Genomic DNA, 18,069 nt, shown 5'->3' on the forward strand with positions numbered 1-18,069 from the left:
CACCAATGAACTTGGTCATCCATTAATTGGTCTCTTTTCAATCATTTAAGAAACAGTATAGCATTGAAACTGTGCTGAAAGGAGCTGAGCAAAAGTCAATGTGATGATCCACGAGCTCCAATTATATCCATGTCAAATCCTTTTTACTTTCAGGGAAGAATGGACAAAAGTGATCCAGACGGTGGCCGACAGCCTGCAGAAGCAGGAGGAGGAGATGATGGACTGCCGGCCAGGTTCGCTCAATGACAGTATTGGCATGGAGGACATGGAGATGTACCTCACCAAACCCAGACTCAAAGTGGTGCGTCTCTCTGTCACCAAGCCCTTCAGCCAGAGTCAGAGAGTGTAGCTTATTAATCTCTCAGAGCATAGCTGCTTCATAGCCCTCTTCTCCAGGCAGGGGGTAATTGCAGTTCTGAGCAGATCTGAAACGCTCCCCAGAGGAACCTTCACTCTCAGTTTAATTTCAACCATTAGTCATTTATTGGTAAACCTCTATTTTGTTGTTGTTGTAGTTTGAATGAGAAATTGATTTTCTGCTTTTGGCAAGTTCTCAACAAAAAAAGTTCTCTTGAATACGTTGCTGTAATAGCATAGCTTGTGAGACTGGGGTTTTTACAGTGATAGTTGTTAAATGTCAAAGTGTTCTCACCACAAACTCAACCCAACAACAACAACATTGAACCTGTCTCTGGTCTCTTCGTTATTTTTCTTGCTTTAGGTTTTTTATGTTTTTTGTTTTATTGCCGGTGGAGTGATATTGAATTAACTGAACTACACAGAATATTAGAGGATTAGGTTGCTAGCATTCTTAATTGCACATTTAAAACATTCTTCCGAGCCCCGGGATTTCACAAGTTAAATACACTGCTTACCCACTTGAACCTAGTTAATGCCAATATTAAAAAAGGCTGAATTTGTGAATCTGACTCTGTATTTAGGTCTTTGTAGGGCTAAAAAATATATGTAAAATATATATTGGTCCATCATAGTACAGTTTGACCACCAAAATAACTGATCATCTTGACAGCTTACCATTGGGAATGTTTAACTTCCAGATAAAGGGGTTCGGATCCTAACTGGCCTTTTTCCCCCGTCCACAGACTATGCATGACTTTGAATACCTCAAACTTCTTGGTAAAGGCACCTTTGGGAAAGTCATTCTTGTGAAGGAGAAAGCAACAGGACGCTACTATGCTATGAAAATCTTGAAAAAGGAAGTGATCGTAGCAAAAGTGAGTATGTTTTGAAGCCTGAGAAAAACCGTGAGCGGCAGCCATCTTGGATGTTTTGGAATGGCGCTTATTGTTGAGTTGGACAAATGTTTCTTTGTGATCACTTGCAGGATGAAGTAGCACACACACTTACAGAAAACAGAGTCCTACAGAACTCCAAGCACCCTTTCTTGACGGTAAGTACCTTTCCTCTATACACCTAACCCAAACACTCCATGATACCCACAGACTAACTGAATAGGTTTGCCTTCCAAGTGCGATGAATAAGTGCCCTTGAAAAGAGGTGCTTGTTTTTCTGTTTGAAGACCTTGAGTAACATTAAATAATCCTGCAGGAAGAAGATTTCAATGAACACACAGAGAGACTCTCAGAAACCTGGGCAATCAATCTTCATGGAGACTCCCACAATGGACATTCCCCTAAACTGTCTATTTTAAAGTGGCCCAGAAACTGGTTAAATGGGTTTTAGGATAACACGGCTAATTTTGTAGGTATCTCATTCATGAAAAGATGCCCTCAGTCATTGCTTTTCAAATACCGAGCTTGCAGGGAGGTCACTTCCCCCTTTCTTTGGGTAACTTAGCTTGCTTGTGGTGAAGAGGTACTGCTTGAAAATGCTATTAATGTTTTTTTCCTTCCCTTGTATCTCCTGGATATTGCTGGGCACAATTGCACCCAATGTCCAGACAGACAATTAGACTGACTTTAGAAGAGGTATTTCACCATCAATGGTGTTGGCCTAAATCAAGTCTGACATCATGACATTAACACTGCCGCAGTCTAGAATTAATTTAATATTAAATTAGTGGGATATTCTTTTTGCAATCTAAAAAAAAAATATCCAAAAATATTCATTATGGAAGAATATTAGGACTTCTCATCAATGCATTCTTCTCTCCGCTTCTGAGATGTGCTGTTTGGCATTTATATCGCAACATGTTTTTTTGTTTCCTTTTCAGGGCTTAAAGTACTCCTTTCAGACCCATGATCGATTGTGTTTCGTAATGGAGTATGCAAATGGTGGTGAGGTAAGCGTTCCACATCTTTAAATAATTTCTGAAAGTCGCTGGAAACCATTTAATCCACTTGGAATCCTGTGATGTATATCCTGATATCTTTACATTATCAGTTTTAGTGTTGAAAGGCATTGGTTTTAGCCTGGTTTGCTGTAATCTTTGTCACACATTTATTGTGTTTTGAGATAGCATTGCCATGCAATCTATACTATTTTTTAAATTTATTCTTAATAAATTATTCCTGTGTATAATATCAGTATAGGTTTCTGTGTTTGCAACTGCTATTGATGTTGAGTTCTGCTTGGTTTTCTGACAGATTATATAATTTTAGTCGGGTGGAGTGACTTATTCATACATTTATTTATGTATTTTTATCTGATGACATCATTGCAACCTCAGAGATTAGCTCGCATCTTCTATAATGTTACCGGTAGAAGTTGCTCCTTTCGGACATTCGTGTCTTGTCCATTCTTTTCATTTCCACCTCAGCTTAATGCTTCATGCTTTCATTCCAGCTTTTCTTTCATCTATCAAGAGATCGTGTTTTCTCCGAGGAACGAGCACGGTTTTACGGGGCAGAGATCGTCTCGGCGCTGGATTATTTGCATTCAGAGAGGAACGTTGTCTATAGGGACCTAAAGGTAAGTAAATCAGGTCACACTCTGTGGTTATAATTAGTCTTCTCAAGAGCACGGGATTTATCCATTGTCTTTTTACTGATCCCTGTTTTAGAGGAAGGGAATTGTCACTACTTTGACTTGCATCGGTTTTAGTGCCGCTGACCAAATAGAGATGAAGAATCATTGCATAGCGGAGGGTCTTGCATGTTGTACTTCGTGAGAAAAATCCGATGTAAATTTGAAGAGCTAGTCACCTTAAGGGGTCGGTCTTGATAAGGATCTTGAAATGTCTGCAGTATACCATTCTTGACACTAGCTTGGGTTAGGGCAGGATATGCTTAAAGATAACTTTATTCTGGATGTTTGTTGATGAAAGCAATGGGCAATGTTTATTTAATCTGATAGAAGGGTAGACTGTCTATTATACTGTTGTTAAAGGATGTAGCATTCTAACATGAAGGCATAAAGTAACAATTTTCTAAAATGGAAAAGAAGAAGCAACTTGTTAATAGTAAGTAATGGTATGGGGTTTTCTTTATCAGCAGGTGTCCTGTTCGGCTAGTGTTGAGCTCCTAAGGCAGCATGTATTGTCAAGGGTTTATTAGCTGTTACAGATTGAGTTTAGATTCTCCTAGAATGGCAGGATCCAAACATACCATGATTTTCTCACTTACAATTAGACACTTGGAGGATACAAGCAGTTACAAGATTATGGGAGACTTCCTTAAGAAAGCATAGGAACATGAGAACATGATGTGGCCTAAGTTATTAAACTCGTTATAATTTAATACTTATTGATTAAGCCATCTCAACCAGACATTTATTTTTTTAAGCAAATGGTTATGCATAAGATTCTTGTGCTTGTGCCTCAGGTGTGCTCTGCAACAGCTTCAGGGTGAAATATCACAAAGTTATTGACTGTGGAAAATATATAAGTGAAAGCTAAAAATCTAGCAGCTGATGCATTCAATGTAGACAAATGAGGCTGCTCCAAATTTGTAAGTGCATATTGCGTTGTGAGGTATGCGTGTTCTTTCTAAGACCATACCAATACTTTCTGAATTCGATTATGTAACACTTATTTTTCCTGCTCTGTTTAGCTGGAAAACCTCATGCTGGACAAGGATGGACACATTAAAATCACAGACTTCGGCCTCTGTAAAGAAGGGATCAAAGACGGAGCAACGATGAAGACATTTTGTGGGACACCAGAGTATTTGGCTCCTGAGGTACTGGTCCTGTAAACTGCTGAAACTCATGCAATGAAAATTTCACTTTATTGCATTGTGTGCGTGTGTTTGTCACTCAGCCCTGCATTCATGAAATGCTATGTATACCTTCTTTTATGCTTGTTGATTTTTGTGAATTATTTGGGAAATAGTGGGCCTCCCTCCCGCAGTGATGGAGTTGCGGTGGGTGCAGTCCACACTGTCTCCCGCCCCTGGAATGTGCCGGTGTTGACACAGTTGCTGGCTCGTTGTTTTTAGCCTCGGTTTGGAATTTGTTGCGGGTTTTGGCAGTGCTTTGGGGAACGTGAGCTTCCGCCCCACAAGAAAGGCCATAGCATCTACAGCTGCCCGTACAGAGCTCCGCTCGGTCCAACGGCACAGCTGCCTGGCATTTTTTCCCTGACCTGAGGAAGGTCCAGGCACTGGCCCTAGTGTTTTTCAGCCCTCTAGTCCATGTGATGGAAGCTATTTGAAGACTGCCTGCCTGTCTACAGAAGCTTTTGTTGCAATTTAGCCATACATAAAGAGATGGCAAACAATTACGGTGCATTTATTTTAAGGAACAATAATGATGCTCAGCGCTGAATTAAGAAGAAAGGGCTGGTATTGTCGAATATGATATAGTACTCATTAGGGAATTGTTCATTTATTCCTTTATAAGTTGTGCAGAAAATAAAACCATTTCAATGTATACATCATGCTAGTGAAAATTGTTAATGTGTACCTGCTAGTGTTGCCCATGTTAAATATATATATAATAAAGAGAGAGAATTGGGAAAAAAAAAAAACATTAAAATTGTTATAAATATTTACTACTTGCTCAATAGACCATTTTGCTTTTGTGCATCAGAATTTCCCAGAGGTTTTTTATGAGGAATCCTAATCGCGTGTAGTGATGAATGAAAAGAAAAGAGTCTGGCCTGGTTTCTTCCTCCAATTCTGTATTCAGATGCTCTACTGTAGGGAATAAACATTGTAAAACAGGTGAATTAAAGGGCTTCAGTATCCATAAAGCTGTTACTTTCTGATCCAGTGCTTTTGGCATGGTGTTTCAGGCTCGTTTGGGCTGTGCGGCTCGGGCATTCAGAGATGTGCCAATTATGGAGGTTCAAACCTCAGGTCTGACCTCCTAATCTACATATAAATATTATTTTCCCAAGAGAACAACATGACAGCCAATTTTGGTTTAAAGCAGAAAGGCAGTTTAATCTGTAGGGAATTACCTCACATCACACTAGTATTTAATACTGTACTGTAATTCAGTAGAGATATTGGTCGACAATATTCTTTGTTAATGTTGAAATTCTGTAATACTATTTATATATATTTTTAATGGTGTTACAGATGTAGTTTTATAGGGATTGTGGTCTACAAGGGACTGTATATTGTATGTATATAAACGCAGTATGGCATTTTACATGACTTTGACTACTAAAATCACACACAAATAAAGGAAACCTGTTCAACCCTAAGAACACAAAGTGCAGTAATCTTAAAGTGCTATGACGACTACTTCGACAGAGTGAGCACTGAGTGAGATACAGAAAGGCTTTAACAGAAGCTAACAGGTGATGCTAAAAATCGACCAAGGACAGGACTGCGGTGCAGGATTAACGTTCTGGGATGGCGTGCAAGACAACACAACACATTGCAGATACATTGCTTTGTGTCTGGTCTAGGCAGGTGTTCGTTTTAAAACAAACAGCACCATTTTCTTTTAAGCCACTCCCTTATAATATTTACTTAACAACAAGAAAAGCAGGGAATTATCTTTCTTATTATGTTGGGATTTCTAATACAAGAATTTAAGGACAAATTATTTGGGGTCGGAAAAAATGATGTCCAAATTGGTGGCATGTTACTATAAAACAAGAAAACACGGGATAACCTGCTCTATACAGATGACTTCAGATTCAATCTTGTTTTGAGGTTTGGTTTTTGGTCATTATTTTTGAAGTGTGGAGTAAAACACAATCTTCAGCAAACTTGAGAGGTGTGATTTGGTGCAATAAAATAAATGCCAGTCTGATTCAGCCACTAGTAGTACACTTGACCTTTGCCAGGGCTCTTTCATTAGATTTGACTTGAATGGAGAGAATTCCTTAACCACCACAGTCTTAAGTGCTCTCAGCTGATCTGAGTCACTGCACCCAGGTACCCTACCCTGCGCCACGTGTGCCGGCCGTATTACCATATTTCTGAGATGGAATGGTTCTGGTCTCCTTGGAAACGTGGGCGCAGTGAAGTAGACTTAAAGAATCGAGCCAGTGCACAGTTACAGGTTATTCTGTAGTAAACAATGACCTTGTTGTCTGTAAAGGAAAGGAATGCCTTATCAACTGCAATAGATGAACTCTGGGAATATTCCATTGGCAAGGAAAAAAAGAAAGCTAGACTTGCTATCGTTTTGTGGGCATTTAATTTAGTTTTGATCCCCAAGATGGCTTAGTTCTGAAGAACTTTCACCTTCTCTTTTGGCTTTATAGGTGCATTGATATTTGTTTAAATGTCTACCTTGTTTAATTCAGAAAGTACTTGGTTAACTTTGCAAAGGGGAAGTCTAGTTTTTTTTTTTTTGGCATGGTACTGAGGAAAACTAAGTTAGTTCAGTAAAAAAAAAAAAAAGACATTTACATGTTGAATTGGCTCTAGAGCTGTTAATTAACTTTTCAAGATGTCAGTTGTACAACAGCCATCTAAAGCATTTGTGTTTTTCTTTGTGGCTGAATCTGAGTTTACATCTAAATAGATGCCTGGCATTTTAAAACTTAATTCTGTTTTGAAACAGCATGAGAAGTGACTGCCTGCGTCTCTGTAACAGCTGAAGTTTGACTGGGTATTTGTATCTGCTAGTCTGGGTGCAGAATGAGAAACTAATGTGCTTCTGTTTGTTTGTTTAATAAAAAAGGAAGCAGTTTTCACTATCATTGATTTTGCAAAATTGGTGAATGTTGTGTGATTTCTCACATTGCTTCAAACTCTCAATATTAAACTGGCCTGTAGAAATCAAGGGGCAGTCATCATGAAGCATAGTTTTAGTGATGTCATGGTCATAGTCATTGTGAAGATGAATCTGTGGCAACTACTCTTCAAAAGCAGGACAATGAGATAAATAGCAGAATAGGTTGCTTAAACCATAAAGTGAAATAATTGGAAAATATAGAATCATTTATTTTGCTGTTATCAAATTCAACCACAAGTAATTGGGGGTAGTCTTAGGTTTGCCTTTTTTTATGTGGATCAGTCAGTGATTGGGATAAGAGTTATTTTTACCAATAGACAGACTTTATGACAGCTTGTGTCATCCCAGCCAAGTAGACTCTCCAGCCTGAGCAGCCACCCAGCTAGTGGTGCCCCCACAACTGTCTCCTATGAGAAATGAATCTGAGAGTCTGATCAGGAAGAGATGTGGCTGGGCTACACACTGCAGTGTCAGAAAAGTAAAGCAGGTGGCCTCATCTTTTGATACACTGAAAAGTGTATCATTCTACATCCACAAGACCAGCAAATTTCAAGTTATTGCCTTTGTTTCAGAAATGCATGATATTTCAAGTGCTCAAAAAGGGAATGGCGTCCCTTTAAGCGTTTTTTAACCTGTTGTTTTGGGAGCTGATTTCCCTTCTTCCTGGGGTAATTGTAGCCACTGCCGCTGGTGTGTTTTTTGGAGCTGCACTCGCACACCGCTCCCCTGTGCCTCCAGTGCAGTGAAATTACAGCCCTAATTACTTGTAAAGGATGAGGTTGGCTCCTGGAATCCTGGCAGATAAACAGCTGTGTTGGTCTTCTACATATATGGGGCAGCTGCAGGCCCAGCTGTCGTTTGGTGTGAATCACACGACAGGAGCTTCTGGAAATAGAGCTCGGGAGAGTAATCCTATCACTCTACAGGCTTTGCATTCCCCCTGCCCATCAAACCGCACCGTTTACCAGAAAGAGCAACCTTCTTTTGCCTCCAAACCTGTTCATGCATTTATGGATGTGTGCATGTGTGCATGTATTTATTAATTTATCTCAAAGCGTCCCTTTCCCAACTACTCTTTTTCCAGGAAGGTAGTGTTGAATCTCCCTGTCTGCCGTGAGTCCTAAAAATCTCACCGGGTCTGGTACATAAATAGCCTTGTCACAATCAATCAGAACGGCACGCCACCAAACCAAAGCGAGCCATGACACAAAGTCCAACCTGTGGGGTCCTTCAACTTAGCAGATGCTATCCAGGGCAACATACAATTACAAATTTATACAGCTGTGTTTTTACTGGAGCAATCTAGGTACAGTTTCTTGCTCAAGGGTAGAACAGTAGTGTCCCCCACCTGGGACTGAGTCCAGAACCCTAACCACTACTTTACACTGCTACCAATCAAACTGTTTTTTTATAGTTTCAGCCACATAGACCTCCATTCATATTCCTGATGGCCAAATGATCTTCCACACTGAGTTCCATCTTTTTAACCCACGCTTCAAACCGCTGCTATTTGAGGCTCCTGCCCAGACCTGCCCCATTTTTCTGGCCCTCAAGTTGGTGTAGACTCTTGACAGCACTGTGTTCCTGCTCCAGGTGCTGGAGGACAATGACTATGGCCGGGCCGTGGACTGGTGGGGGCTGGGCGTGGTGATGTACGAGATGATGTGCGGCCGGCTGCCCTTCTACAACCAGGACCACGAGAAGCTGTTCGAGCTCATCCTCATGGAAGACATCCGCTTCCCTCGCACCCTGGGGCCCGAGGGCCAGTCTCTCCTCTCCGGCCTCCTGAAGAAAGACCCCAAGCAACGGTGAGTTCCTCTTCTAGTACTTTCCACACATAGAGGCCTCTATGTGTGGAAAGTACTAGATGATCTTTTTGTTTATAGTGTTCCATGAAGATGAAACGGCGGCTGGAAGTAGGTGAACTTAGTGGCAAGCAAGTCTTATCTTCATGTTATGGTAGGGAAACACAGCAACGCATGGATTTGTTCTTCTGAAACACTCCCATATCACAATGTCCGTTCAGCTCTGAGATCAGATGATGCTTCACAGTCTGAAACTTGGGGTCCTTCTGTCTTGGGTTTGCAGGTTAGGGGGAGGCCCTGATGACGCCAAAGAGATCATGCAGCACCGATTCTTTTCTGGGATCATGTGGCAGGATGTGTATGAGAAAAAGGTAAGTGGGTGTGATTTGCTTTTCATGGAATAAGGAAAATAGGGGAGGGATAGGTATTTAAGATGGAAAACAGGAGACAGTTCTTCACACAGAGAGTTGTCACAATCTGGAACAAACTCCCCAGCGATGTGGTTGAAGCTGAAAATTTGGGAACATTTAAAAATAGACTGGATAGGATCCTTGGATCACTTAGTTATTAATGGACACCAAACGAGCACGATGGTGCCCCTTCCAGCCTGGTTCTATTACTCTTATCTCCAGTACCCTACTCACATCTGCTCGACTGGGATTTACATCAGCAGCACATTTTGTTCAGAAATGGCTTTAGCACGAGCGCCCTGATGTAAATGTTGATCTGATACTAATACTCTTTCGCCTCATGTTGATGGAACAAAAGGTGCTATTGAAGTCACCTGTATCTTGCTAGGGCTTTGCCATGCACACTTTCTTCATGGGTTTTATGATCAGTTTTAAATAGAGATATTGTGTGGTACAAACACATACTGGATTTGATTCATTTCTGACACTATCTAGTCTGAGATTTTTTCTTATACACAGAAATTATTTTATTTTTTTGGATCTTCAATCTCATGATCATTTTCTCCAGGAAGTGTAATTCCTTGACTCCCATTAGCACCTTTTTAATCATAGTTTAATAATGAAAAGGCATTATGATTTCCATAGCTGAAAGACTTCAGAACTCTGATTAGAATGTAAGCAAAATTGAAGATAAATTGAACTAGTAGTATTCTTTCAAGTTCAGTGGCCAGCAGTAGCTCTTTTTGCTGATGCCAATATCAGTTCCCATGTGCCTTTATTCCCACAGCTTGTGCCCCCGTTCAAGCCCCAGGTCACCTCCGAGACAGACACAAGGTATTTTGATGAGGAATTCACGGCCCAGACCATCACCATCACTCCCCCAGGACAAGGTACTGTGCTGCCTGAACACGCGTCACACTCGCACTGCTGGGACAGGCCTCCCCCCGCCAGTAATGCGATGTGCCAGAGTTTGTTTGCAGTGTACAGGCTGGTTTAACTAAGGGGCACCTTGACTGCCAGTAGGGATTGTGACATTTTTAAGATGATCGTCAGTGTACTATAATTTGTTAACAAAAGCGCATACTCCTACCAATATGAAAGACAGTGTGTCACATACCTGGGAGAGCAGGGCAGTGCAGGGCCGGGGAGAATAGATGCATTGTATACAGTCTTTCAGGCACTTACTTTGATGTCCCCAGTACTTTTGGTAATATAGTGTATGCTTATTTACTGCATCTGAATAGCAACCCATGAGATTCTGACCATGCTTCTTCGTCACAACGAAGATTCCCATGCTGCCTTTGCAGTAAGGCCCAGCTGATTGATATACTCCCGTTTAAAAGGCGGAACTTGGCAGCATTTCTGTATTGGGAAATGACAGCACACAATTAGACAGTGGGAAACGCGAAGGAAAAGGGAGCAGCTTTATAACGCGAAGGAAGAGCCGTTCTCTGTTACACTGGTCTAATTCTATATTTAAACTGACTGCACCATCAGGAGGTTGTCAGTTTGAAAATGTCCAATATAGGTCATTAATATTCTTAACCACATCATAAGGCCATCAATGAGCAGTTCACTACTGTTTGACTAATGCCATGTTTCAGCTGCCGAGTTCATTGCTCGCATGTGTTTGTTCTTTAGTTTTAGTTTTTTTCATTTATGTACCATGGATTCACAAGCAGGTTGTTAGTTACTAATGATTAAAAAAAAATTAGTGTATGTATTTTATTCAAATCAAACCCTTTTCTTGCTTGTTGTTGCCCTGAGAGCAGAACAATTATCGGGAGAACTATCGCTCTTATCCTCTGGTTTATTTTTTCATTTTTAATTTAGTAAACCAGTTATACATTTTTATTAAAATCTTCTGCCGTTGTAAAGTTCCTGCCCATTAAAATGATTGCCAGTGAAGAGCAGGTCCACTCTTCTCATTCGTTCCTGAACCAGCTGACCCAGGTTGGAAAACTTGGATGCCAATTTCTGGATTCCCCATTTTACGTCCTGCTTTTTTTTTTTTAGTAGTAACTTAAAATATACATTTTATACATGGACACCTTCCATATGATTTAGATTATTTCACTTCAATAAGGATATTGCTGGAGGCCTGAATATTCAGTGCATGTTAACTAAGTTATGGCCTTGCTGAAGTATTTGGTCCATCCATCTGTGAGTATAGCTCCCTCTGCTGGCCTGACTGGGAACAGACTTTTTTTTCTGGCCAGTGAAGGATTTCTTGCAATTTGCTAGTTTGTTTGCTTTCTTAAGACCTCCAAATCCACTGTTATGGAGAAAACTTGAGTAGATAGTAAGGTTGAAGGAGTTTTTTATTATTATTATTTTTTTTTTATTATTATTTATTTATTTTTTTTTTTTTATTTTTTTTTTTACAGAACCTCTGCAATCACTAATTGTCTTTTGTTTCCTAGACGAAAACATGGAATCCATCGACAATGAGAGGAGGCCTCACTTCCCTCAGTTCTCCTACTCTGCCAGTGGGACAGCCTAGAGGAGATCCTGCACTCCTCTGGTCCAACCATTTCCTTCAGACCCCACCAGACTGCATTCTCAAAGAAAAATGCATTTAAAAGAAAAGGTTTTGTTTTCAGTCGCAGATGTTCCAAATACTTTTAAAGGACTGACCTTGTTTTTTCAAATTCTTCCTGCTCTCTCATTCTTGGAAAAGTACTCAAACAGTGGATGGCTAACTCCTGCAGCCATCCTTACACAAGTTTACGAGATGTAACACTACATTTCTTACTTTGTACTTTCTCCGATTCAGATATGGCTGATGGGAACTCGGATGGGGAAATGTCACTTCATTCCCCTCATGTCATGCTGTATCTGTTACTTAACCCTACATCACAGTTGCCTTTTTCATTTAAACACACAAACGGGGGGAGAACAGGTGGTTAATGTATATTTTTTGAAAAAGCAGGCCCAAATCAAGACTTTAAGGTCAGCAGTACTTCATGTACTTCATCTAGAACACCCTCTTTTACCAGTATTAAAATGATGTATTGTTTTGATTGCTATATTGTAGACTGCTGTCCTCATTCATAAACTCATAAGGTAACAATTAAAAGCAGATCTCAAGAATGCGATAAAACAAACAGTCGCTACATAACCTTAATTCTAGTAAATAAATAGTTTTGCTCTTTGTAGTTATTCCGTTCAGCTGTCCTTAAGAAAACCTATTCACATTTTATTATTTAAAACCAAGTAAGAAGGACAGCTAAATCATTACATACATTATATGCTTATCTATTTAGAGACTTTAGTTGTTTTTTTTCCAGTCGGACCAATGCCTTACAGCTGTACCACTTTGCTTTTTTATTTCATTTTTTTTCTGCTTTAAGTACATCCCATTGCCATAGAATATCCTTGCTAATATATATTTAAAAAAATCTATTTATCAGATTTTTTTTTTCCAGAAAAATCACTTTATTTATCTCCCAGGAGAGGCCTTGATAACTCATTCTTCAAATAATTTGCAGAAAATCACGAATAGGGCTTGTTTTCATTTCAAGCCCCTTTTTAATAAAACAAAACATAAAAAACTCTTCTGTCCATACAAGAGAGCATGTGCCACTCCATTCAGAAAGAAACCGAGAACCAGCATGTCGACATTGAAGCCGAAGGAATGTAAAGGTTACATGTGAACAATGTACCAACACAATACTTTATCAAAGACCAATACAGCGATGCTTTCAACATTATCACAGCTGTCGGACCTTTACGTCGCCTTTCTGGATGGCAAATTGAATTGTACACTTGATAAACCACACTGTGCATCGCAACAGGACGCACATCCAAGAATGCGGCATGGACCAGCTTCTGCCTGTTTTAGCCTTGATAAACTACCTGTATCAGCTGATAGATGTGCAATAACGAGAAGTGAGCTGCTGTACGGCACGCTTGCATTTTAGACAAACGCAACAATTCTTGGAAGACGATGCTTGTGGGAAGGTTGCGTTTGTGGGGTTGGGGGGGTATTACTTCGTACAGTGGATGTTTGGTTCTTTAACTATGACCAGTGTTGGGTTAGGCCTACAGAGGGGCCTTTGTCTTGGTGTGTAGCAGCACCTCGTTTGTGCCTGGGCAGGTTGGACGTGCGGTTCATCCCCGTTGACCAGCTGCAAAGTGCCAGGCTGGTTATCCAATGGGCTTTTCCAAACTTGTCGAAGTGGAGAAGAATAATAGGGTGGCCCTTGCCTTATTGGGCCCCAATGTTTTACACAATGTCCGTAATAATATGGTGCAGAACATTTAGGAGAACTACGCACTTGTTGGGAGCTTTTTTTTTTGTTTTGTTAAGCAGCATGTTGGTTTAGGGGAACACAGGAGTAAATCAAGCAACTTGATCTGTTTCAAGAGAAGGATTTTTCTTTTCTTTGTTTTAATTATATATATATATATATATATATATATATATATATATATATATATATATATGTCAGTCAATACCTGAACTGGACTGTATCAACGATTAGAGCAGAAGTGATCTGAAGCACAACTAAGTTTGTATATTTTACAGGCCTTGCAAAATATTGACTCATTTTGGAAACAAAGGAATCTACATTTTTAGTTTTGTGTTTATGTGCATGTGTAAATATAACACACACATATATAAACAAGGTGTAAATACCATCCAAAAAAATTGCTTTCTGCTCGTTGTATTAATAACTGAATCGGAAACTAATCTAAATTAGCTTATTTTTCACCTTTGACTTCAGTTGTGTGTTGAAACGTACCAGCTTTTTGTTCTATACATTGTTCTTACCAGTGTTTCTGAAATTGACTGATGGCTATTCAGTACTTAACAAATATTTCAAAAGGTTTATGAATGTAAAGGTTTGAAATCTCATTGCTGTTTTTGTGTTGTTGTTATTTTTACCCTTTCCCCATTGTTCATTTGTAAGTTTTGTACATTTACTTGTTGGCTTTGTACATTTTGATGTCGGAACGAAAAAAAAAAAAAACACACAAACACACCGGCTGTGAGGATTTCTGATATCTGAAATCTAGGCCACATGTTGATGTTTTTAGTCACCCTTGAATTGAATGTCACGTAAGTATTGTCTCTGAAAGACGGTTTTCAGATTAATGTAAACCCATTTATTTTTCATTCCTTATATTAGTGAGGATGAAATACAGTGGGGGAAAAAAGTATTTGATCCCCTGCTGATTTTGTACGTTTGCCCACTGACAAAGAAATGATCAGTCTATAATTTTAATGGTAGGTGTATTTTAACAGTGAGAGATAGAATAACAACAAAAAAATCCAGAAAAACGCATTTCAAAAAAGTTATACATTGATTTGCATGTTAATGAGGGAAAAAAGTATTTGACCCCTTCGACTTGTTGGCAATCACAGAGGTCAGACGTTTCTTGTAGTTGGCCACCAGGTTTGCACACATCTCAGGAGGGATTTTGTCCCACTCCTCTTTGCAGATCCTCTCCAAGTCATTAAGGTTTTGAGGCTGACGTTTGGCAACTCGAACCTTCAGCTCCCTCCACACATTTTCTATGGGATTAAGGTCTGGAGACTGGCTAGGACACTCCAGGACCTTAATGTGCTTCTTCTTGAGCCACTCCTTTGTTGCCTTGGCTATGTGTTTTGGGTCATTGTCATGCTGGAATACGCATCCACGACCCATTTTCAATGCCCTGGCTGAGGGAAGGAGGTTCTCACCCAAGATTTGACGGTACATGGCCCCGTCCATCATCCCTTTGATGCGGTGCAGTTGTCCTGTCCCCTTAGCAGAAAAACACCCCCAAAGCATAATGTTTTCACCTCCATGTTTGACGGTGGGGATGGTGTTCTTGGGGTCATTCCTCCTCCTCCAAACACGGCGAGTTGAGTTGATGCCAAAGAGCTCGATTTTGGTCTCATCTGACCACAACACTTTCACCCAGTTCTCCTCTGAATCATTCAGATGTTCATTGGCAAACTTCAGACGGGCCTGTACATGTGCTTTCTTGAGCAGGGGGACCTTGCGGGCGCTGCAGGATTTCAGTCCTTCACGGCGTAGTGTGTTACCAATTGTTTTCTTGGTGAGTATGGTCCCAGCTGCCTTGAGATCATTAACAAGATCCTCCCATGTAGTTCTGGGCTGATTCCTCACCGTTCTCATGATCATTGAAACTCCACGAGGTGAGATCTTGCATGGAGCCCCAGACCGAGGGAGACTGACAGTTATTTTGTGTTTCTTCCATTTGCGAATAATCGCACCAACTGTTGTCACCTTCTCACCAAGCTGCTTGGCAATGGTCTTGTAGCCCATTCCAGCCTTGTGTAGGTCTACAATCTTGTCCCTGACATCCTTGGACAGCTCTTTGGTCTTGGCCATGGTGGAGAGTTTGGAATCTGATTGATTGATTGCTTCTGTGGACAGGTGTCTTTTATACAGGTAACGAGCTGAGATTAGGAGCACTCCGTGTCTTTTATACAGGTAACGAGCTGAGATTAGGAGCACTCCCTTTAAGAGAGTGCTCCTAATCTCAGCTCGTTACCTGTATAAAAGACACCTGGGAGCCAGAAATCTTGCTGAGTGATAGGGGATCAAATACTTATTTCCCTCATTAACACGCAAATCAATTTATAACTTTTCTGAAATGCGTTTTTCTGGATTTTTTTGCTGTTATTCTGTCTCTCACTGTTAAAATACACCTACCATTAAAATTATAGACTGATAATTTCTTTGTCAGTGGGCAAACGTACAAAATCAGCAGGGGATCCTACCCTCGCTGTATAAGGACCACCAGGATTATTGAACAAAACCTATTAACAATTTTGTACACGCTGTTCAACTGTATTGTTTTTACTTTTAGTATTTTGTTTCCGTAAAAAATTTCTCAAATAAAGGTTTTTAACAAAAGCGGTGTTTTGTTATTCAGATACACCACCTGACATTTCTTCCCCTTCCAAGAAAAGTAGCTGGAAAGTTGACTTTCTGTGTTCAGTGTAATGCTCTGTGAGTTTGTAAAGGATATCAAGGCAGCAAACTCAGCTGGTTTAGAAACAAAACTGCAGTAAACGAGTTCCAAGTAGAAAGCCGAAGTTTGAGGGGCTTGTCTCAGTGTGACAACTTTCCCATTCTCCTCCTTTCTGACAAATTCTGACAAAAGACAAAAACGGGGTTATATGAAACAATAATGAAGATGTACAGAAGTAAATATTGATGATAAATTTGTGAGCGCTCCTCTTCCACTTAGTCGAAGCGGGCGAGTGCGGGAGGAGGAATTCTCCCGAGCCAGCCACAGATGGCGTTTGTCCTCGGAGCAGATGTTGCATGGGCAGGAACACAGATTGACTGGAGCCAGCTGCGGACCAGGAAGGATTACGTTACATGCGAAGCTAGGTAGAACCAAAGAAAAGCCTGCCCTTGCGTTGACAAAGAAGACAACAAGTGAGACTGGACTCCTGAAGCCTCCAGCACTGTTCCAATACCCTAGGGACGTCAGCTTTGCTCCATATACGCTAAGAATGGGCTTTAATGATATATTAATGCGTTCAGAGGAACCTGTCACTTCATGTGATACTTTAGTTCTTGACAACAGATTGAGTGTATAGATGTAAATAATGCTGAGCTCTGGAGGATTTCCATTGTGAGATGTGTTTAAATGCACAGTCGATTGCATTTTACCTCCTATGAAGACGGGGGTTGTACCAGAGGCTGTTTATTATGTACAGGTTGAGGTGGTTGGTAATATGTTGTGTATCCACCATTTAAATTCTTTACAACGGTGTAAAGCTAGGTGCCACACAACTGCCTACACAATAATGCCCCCTATCAAAAATGCCATCCCATTGAGGCCTGTGAATGGTGAATTGCAAAGAGACCTCTGTGCTCTTTTTGCTCAGGATTCCTCTGGCAATTTATCACAGGGACTCTTTCAAGCCAAGGGTCGGCATACACTCCTATCAACACGTTGTATTTCTGCCTGTTGTCCCAATACTTCAGGTACCGCTCATGTACAGGCGACGGAAACTAAGAAAATCAATGCATCTCAAATGGAGGTGAGATGATAAGTGAATGTAATACATGTTGTACAAAGGGGATTAACGGTTCATGTCTGCCAGTCATGTGCCTTTCTCTGGATACACTGCAGGGCTGAAGGGTGGGGGTGATAATCCCTCTCACAGCTCCAGTTTCCTTTGACTTCTTGTCAGAGTTTGTTACTGCGGCCCCCCAGCGGCACAGGTTTAAGTCATTTTTCCATTATCCACTGTCCACCCCTTCTGGGGGCTGTGCTTTTGTGTTTGTATGTGGCAGTCACAATGTGAAAAGGTTTGGGGGCGGGGGGGGAGCTTTGAAAACATTATATCTGGAGGTATCAGGGCTTTCTTTCTCCCTCCATTGCTAAACACTGGTTTGTGTTATGTGTTAAAATACATACATGCATACATTTATCCCATGTCATCCAGAAACTTGGTATGATTACTTTTACATTAAGTGGAGCCAACTTTGATTCTGGTGAACAGCTTGTGAATAAAATCTGGATCTGAGCGACAGTAGTTCACTTTACCTGACGAGAAAGAGATTAAATGGTAATAAACTTGCATCCGTTCGTTTCTAAAAGCACCACATGATGGCAATCCCTCATGAACACGCGACCTTCCCGTAGAAACCTCACAAATCATTACCAGTGTAAAGACAAGTCAGACCCCGACACACCAGAACTGATGGGATTTTTCTTTCAGCGGCCCTTTCTGTGTGCGCTTCCTCAGAAGTTTGGATTGGGATTTTAATTCATGACATTTAAGTGTCGTTTTAAGTGTCAATTAATGTCAA

The 18,069-nt window shown here is 40.6% G+C and overlaps 1 protein-coding gene across 1 annotated transcript in view; it reads left to right on the forward strand.

The window, feature by feature from the left end:
• The window catches only part of akt1 (v-akt murine thymoma viral oncogene homolog 1), a 49,669-nt gene extending 35,408 nt beyond the window's left edge, over positions 1–14,261 (forward strand). The window contains exons 5-14 of the mRNA XM_066694273.1: positions 154–301; positions 1,104–1,235; positions 1,346–1,411; positions 2,195–2,263; positions 2,767–2,892; positions 3,972–4,100; positions 8,656–8,870; positions 9,151–9,238; positions 10,065–10,167; positions 11,701–14,261. Of these exons, the coding sequence (XP_066550370.1) occupies positions 154–301; positions 1,104–1,235; positions 1,346–1,411; positions 2,195–2,263; positions 2,767–2,892; positions 3,972–4,100; positions 8,656–8,870; positions 9,151–9,238; positions 10,065–10,167; positions 11,701–11,780 (1,156 nt within the window). The 3' untranslated portion in view covers positions 11,781–14,261. The remainder of the gene's footprint in view (positions 1–153; positions 302–1,103; positions 1,236–1,345; positions 1,412–2,194; positions 2,264–2,766; positions 2,893–3,971; positions 4,101–8,655; positions 8,871–9,150; positions 9,239–10,064; positions 10,168–11,700) is intronic.
• The last annotated feature ends 3,808 nt before the right edge of the window (positions 14,262–18,069 follow it).

The sequence above is a fragment of the Amia ocellicauda genome, chromosome 21 (assembly GCF_036373705.1).
Source record: "Amia ocellicauda isolate fAmiCal2 chromosome 21, fAmiCal2.hap1, whole genome shotgun sequence".
Taxonomy (NCBI): Eukaryota; Metazoa; Chordata; class Actinopteri; order Amiiformes; family Amiidae; genus Amia; species Amia ocellicauda.